Here is an 11,648-nt window from a genome sequence, read left to right as displayed (position 1 = left end):
GAGACGGCGGAGGACGGGCGCCAGGCCACGAGCCACCCCGCTTCCACCCAGCCCCGGCGGGCCTTGGCGGGGGGCACAGGCCGCTTCGTAGGCGCCGCGCTCGGGCGCGCCCCCCGCCCCGCCCCAAGATGGCAGGCGGCGCCCCCCGCCCCAGGCCGCCCCCGTTGCGGGGCTCCGCACAATAGACGCGCCGCCCTGCCCGGCCTCAGGAGGACTTGAGGTGCGGCCGGTGCCCCCCCCCCGCACCCCGGCAAGCCCCGAGGCAGCGGCGAGCTGCGGCCCCGGGCCAGCTTGGCCTGGAGGAGCCGCGGCCGCCGTGCCGTGCCGCAGCCCGCCGCGCCAGCGGTTCGCTTACCCCGTGTCAGGCGTAGACTGGCTCCCCACGGGCTGCCGCTCCGCTTCGCCCCGCAGAGCCGGGCGCTGCGGTACCGCGCTGCGCCGCGTACGGGAACGAGCAGCGACCGCCCGGCTGGGCTCGGCTCCGCTGGGCTCGGGGCGGGGCCCCGGGTGGGCGGAGCGCGGAGGCACCGGCCCTGCACAGCGGTGGGCGGGGCCCGCGGGTGGTGGTGGCGCTGCGCATGCGCGCGGGCCTGCGGTCGGAAGGCCCGCGTTCCCCTCGGAGGTGCGCGGCGGGTGGGTGGGGGTGCGCGGGGTTTGCGCTCCATGCGGGCGGGGGGGCTGCAAAGGCGGCCCCGGGAGCGGCGGCGGAGCCGGGGAGGTGGGGGGGCGGAGCGGGCGCCGGGTGGGGGTAACCGTGCGGCAGACGGGAGCTCCGCCCCTGAACCGCGGGGCCTTAGGCCTTCTGGGCGGGGCCAGGCTGCCGTCTGGTGGCCTGCGGGCGGCCTGCCCCCGCCGCCGGGCCGGCCTGCTCGCGGGATGCTGGCTTTCCCCTGGAGCCGAGCTCTCACCCGGCCTTGCGGCCGAGACGCTCGGGGCGCGGGCGGCCTCCCCTCAGCCCCCCGGGCGCCGTGGCTGGGCGAGGGCGGGCCGCAGTGCCTGTGCGTCTGCCGTGCTCGCGTCGCGTGTGGGCCCTGCGGCGCCGGGGGTATGTCCGGGTCCTCCCCCCAGATGGCGGCCCTGCTGCCCGGCCCTCACAGGGAGCCGTTTGCAGGCGTCGCTGATGCTCTGTGCACAGGGCCTGAAACGTCTAAACCCTGAGCGTGGGTTGCTGCTCTAAAAAGACTGAGAGATGCAGGCCCCGGTGACGGCCCGGGGGCCGAGTTTGAGTGGCACGCAGCAGGGCAGGTAGTTGTGACATCTTGCCAAAGCCGCTGGGAGCCAGAGCCTGGGCTGTGTGGAGCCTGGAACCTTTGTGTCGCTTGTACGCAGCGCCCTGCAGATATGGGGTGACCGGCAGCATCTTGCCTCTCCAACAGGCAGCACCTTCTGCTCCTGCTGGGCTTCAGCCCGTGCCCTAGCAATCTGGCAGGGGGGAGGAGGAAAACACTATTGACACTCCTGCCCATGTGTCCTTCAGAGTGTTTCTTTGCTTCAGAATTCATGTGGGGCTGTGCTACCAGGATTAAGCTTGTGTGGGTAGGAGTAGTCATGCAGCAAAGTTGGACCAAAATTCCTGTGTCCTGACAAGCATGGCATTTACTCGTGTGTGTCATGGGGACTCAGGAAGTGTGGGTGCCAGTCTGTGCTTTGCTGGTTATTCTCCAAAAAACTCCTTTGGAGGTCTGGTGAGTAAGGGGAGGCAATTTGGGGAAGAAGACAGTATGATGTGTTTCTTCTAAGCATAAAAGACTTTCTCCTTGTAATAAAAGCAGAAGGGCAGCCAGCCTTAATAAAAGCAGGACACAGATGCTCCTCTGAGCTTTGTTCACTTGTCTGGTTCGAGGCTTCTCTGAGCTTACCTGTGAGGGTCTTGTTTGGAAGCAGAGAAACTGAGTTAAGGGAAGTTTCTGAGTGAGAAGTGAGGTTTATTTCAGCAAAGCTGCAGGTAGCTCTGTGCTGCCTTGCAGCATGAGTGTGCTTTTGTCTCCAGGTCAGGTTTCTCTTAAGCCTGAATTCTGTCTGTATTAGGCATCCTTTCCTTTATTAGGAAGGCCTGGAGCCACTATCGTTCGTTGTTCTGTGAACAACTAGCCTAGGTCAGTAGTTCCTGACTTTTTTTTTTTTATATGGTTGAGCCACAGCTCCCCACTTTCTCTTCCTTCTTGTTTGTGTCCTTCTCCCTGCCACAGCTTCCCCCAGTGTGATTACTGCTGTCTGGTTTGTGATCACACCTTGCTGATTGAGACCTGGTCACCCAGGTCAGGGCTGGGAGCAGAATCTGGACTTGTGGCTTGCTGCCTATTGTCCTGTTCCTGAGACCTCAATACTTTTAGAAGTAGTAAAGATATATCTGAGAGGTGATAGCAGCATTAAGTTACAGGAGTGTGGGCAGTTCTTTGAATTCGTGTGTAATTCTGGAAGGCAGAGACAGGGAGGGACCTCGCAGGGCTTCACCTCTATCCCCACGGACTATACCAGAGCTGAGCTTCTGGGGTTAGGTATCTGCTCTATGGGTCCTTTCCTTTGACCTCACATAGGAAGTTGTCCTCTCTAGCTTAATTTCCTGCTGGTGCACTGGGAATAATCCCTCCCTATTTTAGTACAGTGCTGTAAATATGAATATATAGAATGGTTTAAGGTGCTGAGATACTAGAATGATAAGAGCCATAAGTACCTTGGAGTTGGGACTTCTAGATACTTAAAACGTCAAAAGTAAGTTTTCCATTAAAGGTATTCAGCTCTCTTTTATCTGCCTTTCCTGATTGTGATCTGGAAAATGAGGTTAGTGTGTTTTGCTTCAAAATTGTTAACAGATGTACCTGTAATGAGTTTCTGTTGGTAACTTGGATCAATAAGTATCCTGTTTAATAGCTAATCCTATTCATAAGCGGAATTCAAAAAGACTTAATTCCTCTTTGTGAATCCTGGCCTTTCTGGCTGTCATTAATGTAAAACCAATTACGTCTTGGTAATGAATATCTTGTGTATTTTTAACACACACAAGCCCTTAATCACATCGTTTCCTTTATGAGGAGAGCTGTGAATGGATTGAGTCCCGTAGTTCACAGTTGGCTCTTGTAGCTCACCCTGGCAGACCATCTATAAATAAACCTGCAGTGGCAGAGTAGGGGTTTAGGTATTTGCATCGCGCATATTGTCTTGGATTTATTTCCTGCATTTTAATGATGGATGACAGATGCAGTTCAAATCTTTGTGGTGCCTGGAGTGTGTCTATTGTGGTCTCTTGGAAGAATAAAGGGGATGTTGGCCCCCACTGTTTGACTGTACAGATCAGGTTACTACTATTAAAGTGAAGAACATTTTTCCCTGGTTTATTTTGTATGTTTGACATAAGGCTTTGGGTAGTAGGCCTCAGCATTTGCTTTGCCACATCCATTTGTGCTTCCTGGGGCCTGTTTGTGTGGGTGAATTACTAGCAGAAAGAAGGAAAAGAAATAGCTGAATGATTGTGGAACTACAGATCTTGGGAATATAGGGAGCAGATGTCATTTCCAAAACCTGTGCTTAAAAAGGAAGGTAATACTGGATTGCTAGGTAGCAGCACTATTTACATGTACGTTTACTCTAGGATGCAGGCAGGGTAAGAACAGCACCTTGACTGGTTTTTAGGATATGCACCACTGATTAAAAACTCGGTCAGAGCCATTGCAGTGGCCTCTTGAGTGTTCAGATGCAGACCTTTTTAGTGCTCCCATGGCCGTGCTAACAGTGCAGGTTCATACAGACCATTCTTGTGAAGCACATCAGTATTTTTGCTGAAATGAAAGAGATCCTGTACTTGTCCAAATCTCCCGGCGTTTCTCCAGAGATACTATCACAATGCAAGTCTGGGTTGGCAGTGAAAGGAGAAGTCCCAGTCTTGTGTTTTGCCACATTCCCTCACACCAGCATTCATGTGGCCGCAGGATGAGTTGGATTAGGGAATTGATCTAGCTGAAAACTGTGGCTAATTTACATGAATGCTAGAGCCAGCATAAGGGAGGTGATGGAAATGTGTATTGGGGTGACACTGGGCTTCTGTTCTTGGTACTGTGTGCCCTGACATTGGTTCAAAGTGGGTGTGTAACCCTGTCTTCCTTATCTGGAAGATGTCCTTGCTTTCTATCAGCTCCCTGAGGTGGTCTGCTTGTGCGTTTGCATGCGTTTGATGGATATGTTGTACGCGGCCTGCTTCTGTTAGCTGGGATGAAATTTTCTGGAACTCTTCCATTCAAAAACCACTCAAGATTGCAGTAAATATAAGTTAGTTCTTTAAGCTCAAGGGAAAACAGTGAAGGTGGTAGCTTTCATATGGCACTTGAAAATGGTGCAGTGGGTAAGTAACTTCCAGAAGTTTATAACTGGTGAAGAGTTCCTTTTTTGAATGGTGTCGGAATTTGATGTTGGTCTATTGTACTGCGTGGGGTATGGCTGAAGGGCCCTCGAGAATGCAGTGTTTGCTGCAGTGGGTTATTGCATGCTTAGACTTATTCAGTGAAGTAGAAATTGGATCATTTCAGCAAATATTTGATTAACAGACTCCTTCACCATTTGTGAATCTTACTCTGAACTCAGTCTGAGATCTGTGCTAACTTTGAACAGATATGTGGAATGGAGAGAAGCAAAGCGTCTCTGTGATTCTGGTTTTAAGAAGGTAGTCTCTCTAACCAGGAGATAAAGCCACTGCTAGAATTTAGGGGCAGCAGGGTAGGAACTGGGAGAGAGGTTGCTCTGCACAGTTCTTTATCGCTGCTTTGGTGCAGCTATGCATGGCCAACATATATCAATAGCTGTCTTTGTGTTGGACCTTTCACTTTAGGGTAGTGTCCATTTAAATACTGCTCTTGCCTAGCATGAACAACTCGGAAATTAATCCTGCTTGAGCAGGACATTGCACTAGATGACCTCCAAAGTCTCTTCCAAGATAATTCCTTGGTCAGGCGTGATTAGTGGCTAAGTATTAAGCAGCAGTGGTGTTTTGCCCATCCAGGTATTGTAGACTGCACTCCTGTATCAGTTGGGCAGTACCAAGAGCACACTTTTGGGAATTCCTGCAGATTTTCCTGTGCTTGAGGGTTATGGGGGTAGTCTTCCCATACACCTCTGAGTACTGAAGCCTGATCGGAGGCAACCCTGGGAGAGCCACCTTCAGAAGCAAATGCAGGTCACGTGCGTTCCTTGTGCCTGTGCTAAGTGCAGCCTCCTCCGAGCGTTTTTAAGGCCTGCTGCTGTGAGGCAACATCCGTGCTGGGGAGAGAGGTGCCAGGTGCGCTGGGGCTGATGGCTTTCATCGCTTTATAGCAGCTCTTCAGCTTTGGCACCAACTTGGACCATTCGTGTGGCAGCACAGAGTGTGACAGAGCTAATTACTTGTGTGCCCTTCGAAGTTTAGTTTTAGTTTAGCGAATAGCTGCTCCACAGAGCGCAGAGGAGATCAAATGCCGTGTTCACAGCCGCAGAGGGAGCAAGTCGGGACTGAGTCTGGCACCTGGAAACAGACCCAGACTATTGGCTGTTGTTTCTAGAAGGGAAGCTGGCATGTTACGATAGTTGAAGATGTGATTCACTCTTTGTGAACCCACTTGCACCCTTGTATGCTCTACTCCATGCCAGAGATGCATTCTTCTCTTCCCTCCACCCTGAACCTTCCTGCTAATTGGAAGCATCCCCCCTGTTTACTCAGTTCCTAACATTCTAACTATGAAGGGTGCTTCATACCAAATAATCAATCATAAAAAGTTTCTTAGCTTGTGACACATCTTAATGTGCCAAGGAATAATTCTCAGCAAGGAAGCGGGTACTGAGTCATCTGAAAAAATAAACAGTCCTTGGACACTTAATGCCGTTGATGCTTCTGCCGGTAGTTTTGTAACTTCAAACCTTCACTGCTGCCACAGGGTAGAAAGAAATGGTGACTTCTCCCAGGAGCGGGCAGTAAGTTCAGAGTTTAGGCAGCGCTTTAGGACTCTGACATGCGGCCTTGCACACCTCTAGCTGTGCTGGTCCTCATGTTGCTGTCTGTCTGACCGCGGGCAGAGCGTGTGCCCGTGCCTGCCCTGCCATGAGCCAGCAGACCTATCAGTCTTATGTGGCGGTGAGGCTGAGCAGGCCCATATCCTCCCCTGCCACCAGGGCCGCCGTGCCCACCAGGGCAATAGAGGCGGGGTGGCATGGCAGCTGGGATCTCCAAGGAGTGTCCATCAGAGACAACAGGGAGGCCAGCTTGCTGCTGCTGCTTGTTTGGGTTTTCTAAAGGGATTCAAAGCCTCCGTGCAATTCTGGAGGAAGTAGGAGCTGTGTTACCCATCGGGTTTGAGTTTCATATGGGGAAACAGTACACTCAAGCGCAGAACGGGACATGGGCTGTCTTCCCTGCCAACGCGGAGTGTGGGCGTACAGCAGGGCAATGTAGTTGAACTTGCTTAGAAATCCTGGCAGCCTCAAGGCCCAGGTAGTCAGACCTTGATTGCCAGCAGTGCTATAAATACTGCAGGGCCTTGTTTTCATTAGGATCATGCAGCTAGGTAAGGAGCTGTGGCAAAAACACAGCCTTCTTGGGGTCTCATTTCAGAGAGGGGACAGTGCAGGTGAGCTCTGAAGAGAATCTCTGAACTCGTTTGGAGATCTTCTACCCCACTGAAAAGTGGCTTTGTTTAGCAAATAAATGTAAGCTTCAGCTGCTGATGGTCTCTTCAAAACCTGCCTGTATGAGAAGGTTTGCAATCTATTGTGTGCTTTGCTCAGGGAGCGCTGCTGCAAAGTTGCTGTGGTGTGCTTCTCTAGTGCCTCTCCTCTTGCTGTCAGGTAACGCTTGCTCCATAGGACAACCACAAACGCTAAAAATTAAATACATCCCCAAGTAAGCAAACACACTGGGGAAAAATAAAAACAATAAAGAGAGAGTGAAAATTTTGCCTTGTCTTTACTTGGTTGTAATAAGAACAGCTGTGGCATTGCTTGTCAGAAGGCTCTGTGGGTTATTTTTTTCTCCCTTAGAGAAGTTACGTCAGCTTTGTTTTTAAAATAAAAGTTAAGAAAAGGGCTTTATAAGGTACTGCTACTGTTTGGCCCTAAGCTCATCAGAACTGGTGAAGGGAGATAAGAGGTCAATGTATTTTTCATGTTTACTTTAGAAAGGAGAGAAACGGAGCTTGTCTTGGTTACACTGCCAAGGTCTAAGCAAGCAGTGTTACACAGCAGTAGTTTCAGTCAGATGGAAAGTCTTAGCTCTACTTGAACTGGCCTGAAAGAGGACTGGCTATAGGTCTGTGGTGTTTTCACCCTTCATTTGGGTCTGCCAGCGTAGCTGCCTGGGTCATCTCTGCCTAACCGGTGTCTGGCAACATGATCCAGGTTCAGATAAGACTTTGTGATTGTGTGTGCAAGCTGGTCCCCATCAGTCTGACAGAATGAGGTTAGGGAACTGCCATAGACATAGTCAGGGAAGAGAGTGTGGTGAACTCACTCAGAGGCTACCCTGGTAGCCCAGCTCTGCTGCAGTCAGGGTGGTGTTTCAGTTTGGGTTGAGCGAGCACCATGAAGTTGCAGGGAACCATTTTATCTGGGCAGCCTTAACAGGGCGAGATGGGCAGATCTGTGATTCTGGTCTCTAAAACACAGGCTGCTGAACACCTCGTACATGCTAAGAGGGAGCATGGCCTCACCAGTGGAGCTTTGTCTTGCTTCTTGTGTGGCAAATTGTTTCCTGAAGCTCTGATGACAGTCTACAGAGTACCTCTGGCTTTTTGCTTGGTTTTATAGGTAACTTTGGTAGCTTTTATAAGTAACTATGATAGCTTTTACTGGTCACTGTGGCCTCTAAATTGGGTCACATCCAAAATTCTCAAGCCTGCTGTTGTTACATGGTTCATGGTGCATGCAGAAGGCCCCTTACCTCTGTGCACAGGAAACTGCAGTGCAGTGATACTGAATCCAGCTTTATAGTATACGCGTCTGAATTATACTGTCTGCTGAATTCAGACAGAGGTTCTTGATCTGCTTTGTATCGTGCTGCGGATGCTGTTAGCTCTCTGTGTGCTGTGGATTGCAGCATCTAAAGAGGTGCTGAGACTCTAGTGTGTGATTCACATAAGGAAAAGGAAGTGAAACAGATTTTGTCCAATTTCCACTGTTCATGATTCTCTTGTTTCTTACACAGGGTGTGTTACCAGAATCCAAATGGCTCTCTTGAATAGGCAATTGGGTTTATCCTTAACCCATCTAAGCAGCGCAGTGATCCAACGACACTTCAGGTAATTTTCAAATCCTGCTTTTACTTTTGTTTTCTTGGGAGAATTTTCTGATCAAAAGAATCACAGAATCACAGAATCACTAGGTTGGAAAGGACCTTTAAGATCATCAAGTCCAACCATTAATCCAGCACCACCATGTCCCCTAAATCATGTCCTGAAGCGCCACATCCACACGTTTTTTGAACACTTCCAGGGATGGCGACTCCACCACCTCCCTGGGCAGCCTGTTCCAATGCCTGACCACCCTCTCAGTGAAGAAATTTTTCCTAATATCCAATCTAAACCTCCCCTGGCGCAACTTGAGGCCATAAGAGATGCTAAGTAGGTCAAGCATAAGATACAGTATTTCTAATTCAAAAAAGATAATAAAATAAAATCCCATAGCTGTCTCTTCACAGGTTGTAAAGTGGTCCCAAACGCAACAACAGATGCAGGTTCCTGGCAGCCTGCGTGTGGTATGAACTCTGCATTTTTGAATGCTTTTAGGAGACTTTTAGGCCTTTGAGGGTGATGCAAGGGCCTGCAAGCAGAAGTTGAAAGTGCCTGTGTTTCTCAGCCAAGTTCAAAAAAGCAGCAGCCAGCCCCTGTAAAGCCAATTACATGTTTAAAATTATTCCGGAGTTTATCATTTCAGTTATTTAGAACAAGAGTAACATGAAAAATTATTGCCTTGTACCTTAACAGTGTCCATTTTGTTATTTTTCTTTAGGTCCTTGTTCCAGGCTCAAGTCATCTAAAGCTTCTTAAATTTATAGACCTCATGTTTTACAATGCCTTGCACAAAGCTTAGAGTCTAATCCCACAGTACATTCAGTGCGGGTATGGGGAATCCCTAGCATATAGCTCTTTGAAGGGTCAGGGATTCAGTTTATAGGGTGAGAATAGTCATTCCCATGACTGTGTTTTATAGAGGGGATTAGGACAATGCTCAGGGCTAGGTCGTGTGATAGTCCCAAGAGTTATCTCAGGGAGGTATCTAAGTCTTACTGGCTTTCTCTGTAAATGGTCTCATGCTCTCATGAGAGCATTGACCAGTAGACATTTAAAGGACATATATATGCTGACAGCAAGAGGGACGTCAAGTCCACAGAGGTGAGCAGTACTACTGCAGGACACCAGCAGTCTTAATGGGGAAACCTTTCCTTCGTGGTGGGCCTGCTTTGGATGTGGTGGGATTTTGCGCTGAGACTGGTAGAAATGAAGGAAGGAAGGGAAAGAAAAAGTCGTTCTTGTGTAGTTACTCTTGTCTAGTGGTACCCTGGCAATCACACAGTTAGTTGTTTGCCACTGCTGTGTTGTGGCCTTGGTCCCACCGAGGTTTCTCCTTCTCCTTCCTGCGACAACACTCTTGTCCCTTTCCAGCTTCCTCCTTTCTGCCTTCCCTGCTGTGCAGCCACAGCTGGCAGGTGGAGGATAGAGTGTGGTGTACCACTGTCCTGCCAGGGGATGGGAGAGGGTGGCTGCTAGCAGAGGTGAGTGGCTTCCGAGAGAGAAGAGAGGTGCCTGCTTATAGGGAAGGCTAGGATAGGTCTCTGCTCTGGGAAACAAATCTCAGCACTGGACCTGTGGAGCAGTTTGTCTAATGCAGACTGACCCAGCCGGCCTTCCCTTACTGCATGTAAAAATGTCTGCTTCAACTGATGTTCATCCACACTGTTTGATACGCAGGGATGGCTTGCTCTTCTTTTAGGCAGCATTGCGAATACAGGTCCTTTGTTTTCAAGAAGTGCTGATGGTCCCCATTGGTCTTTATTTACTGTACACACTTCTGCTCTGCAAAACAAGGTGAACAGTTAGGCTGATTCCATATGCTGTCTATTTGAGTAGTTCAGCTGACATCAGCTTGACATTCCTGCAGCTGTCTGGCCAGCATGTTTCTAGTACTTACTACAAAGCAGTTCTTTAGCATTAGAAAGGATCTTCCTGCTTTTCTGATTGTCTGTGTTTGGGTGTCCTTTGAAGAGAAGCAACAAATCACTTGAATTTGAGCTTAATGGATAAAAGAATAGCCATTCTTGAAAGGGAGGTTGAATTATTTCTCAGTTTATTCCCGCTGTTCCCAAGCACAGAGTTGGATCTAGCAACTTGGTATCGTGCAGTTTATTTCTGTTGTTTCTTACTCCTGATAATCCCACAGAGCAAACAGGTACAGAAGAGACTGTGTCTCTCTTGGTTCCTCCCACATGGGGAAGGTGATGATCTGTCAGATTCTAGTTGGTGGCAGCTTAGCAGAGCCACAGCAGGACCTCAGAGGTCTCACTGAGAGCAGAATAAGATGGGAGACCCTCATAGACTTCACTGAAAAAGATTAGTCAGAAAAGTCCTTGTTGCTGAGGACTGTGTACAAGATTGAAAGAGCCTGACTTGAGTCTTAGCTTCCTGTAGGCTGTTTGTAGCAGAAGCAAGCACATTTTTTTGCTTCTAAATTGAAGTTGAATGGAGTCATCTGCAGTTGCTAAAAAAACCAGTAAATGCAAGCCACTCTTCACGCCATCTTTTAGTTGTGTTTCAGAGTAGAACGGTCGTTTTATGTTTGACATTTAGTGAAGAGTGTGCAAAGCCCAGAGTAGCATCTGGCTTTCAAAGAGCATATTGAATGCAGTCAGTGTGTCACCCATATGGTACGTATTTGTTGCTGGCGCCTTCCGAGTGGTTTGTGTAATGACAAGATCCTGTGCTGGGTTTGCCCTTGCTCCCCAAGGATTATTGAGGAGATCTGTCTCTCATTCTTTCCTGTCTTTTGCTAGTACCACTGGAGCATGCCGAGCAATACAGAAACTCACCCGTGTGCGAGTGGTGGACAACAGCGCCTTGGGAAACACACCGTACCACCGGCCACCAAAATGTATCCACGTGTATAACAAGACCGGAGTTGGCAAACTAGGAGATACAATCCTTCTGGCTATCAAAGGAGAAAAAAAGAAGGCTTTGATTGTAGGGCACAAGATGCCTGGGCCCCCCATGACGCCTAGATTTGATTCCAACAATGTGGTACTCATAGAAGACAACGGAAATCCAATAGGGACTAGGATAAAAACACCAATACCCTATATCCTGCGACAGAGAGAAGGAGAGTTCTCCAAAGTATTGGCCATTGCCCGCAACTTTGTGTGAAGGCTAAGAAGAGTTTCTGGCAATCCTGCTTATATCCTTTCATACAGGAGCTGTTCCTTGGTCCTTTTCTAGGAAATGGTGAAATGTGAAAAAGTTGAGGTTCATCAAGAGTCTCTCTTCCTGTTTAAGAATTACGAACAACTAGTTTAAATATTGTAATACCATGTTCTTCTCCAGACTAGGGTTGATTTGTTTTGCAGAACTTCTGCAGTGTGTTGGGGAAATGGTCCTTCACTCTTACTGCTCTGGTGATGTTAATTTGGTCTCTAATCATTAAAGTGA

The 11,648-nt window shown here is 49.1% G+C and overlaps 1 protein-coding gene across 1 annotated transcript; it reads left to right on the top strand.

The window, feature by feature from the left end:
- Window positions 1–578: 578 nt before the first annotated feature.
- On the top strand, window positions 579–11,366 carry MRPL14 (mitochondrial ribosomal protein L14; the record flags this gene model as incomplete). The annotated part of the gene is made up of 3 exons (XM_081997570.1): window positions 579–643; window positions 8,172–8,252; window positions 11,000–11,366. The coding sequence occupies 3 exons, from the start codon at window positions 579–581 to the stop codon at window positions 11,364–11,366; spliced, it is 513 nt and encodes a 170-aa protein (XP_081853696.1).
- Window positions 11,367–11,648: the final 282 nt, after the last annotated feature.

The sequence above is a fragment of the Phaethon aethereus genome, assembly GCF_964289735.1.
Source record: "Phaethon aethereus genome assembly, chromosome: 3".
Taxonomy (NCBI): domain Eukaryota; kingdom Metazoa; phylum Chordata; class Aves; order Phaethontiformes; family Phaethontidae; genus Phaethon; species Phaethon aethereus.
The sequence above is the reverse complement of the archived record's forward strand: the minus strand, read 5'-3'. Positions and strand labels throughout refer to the sequence as shown.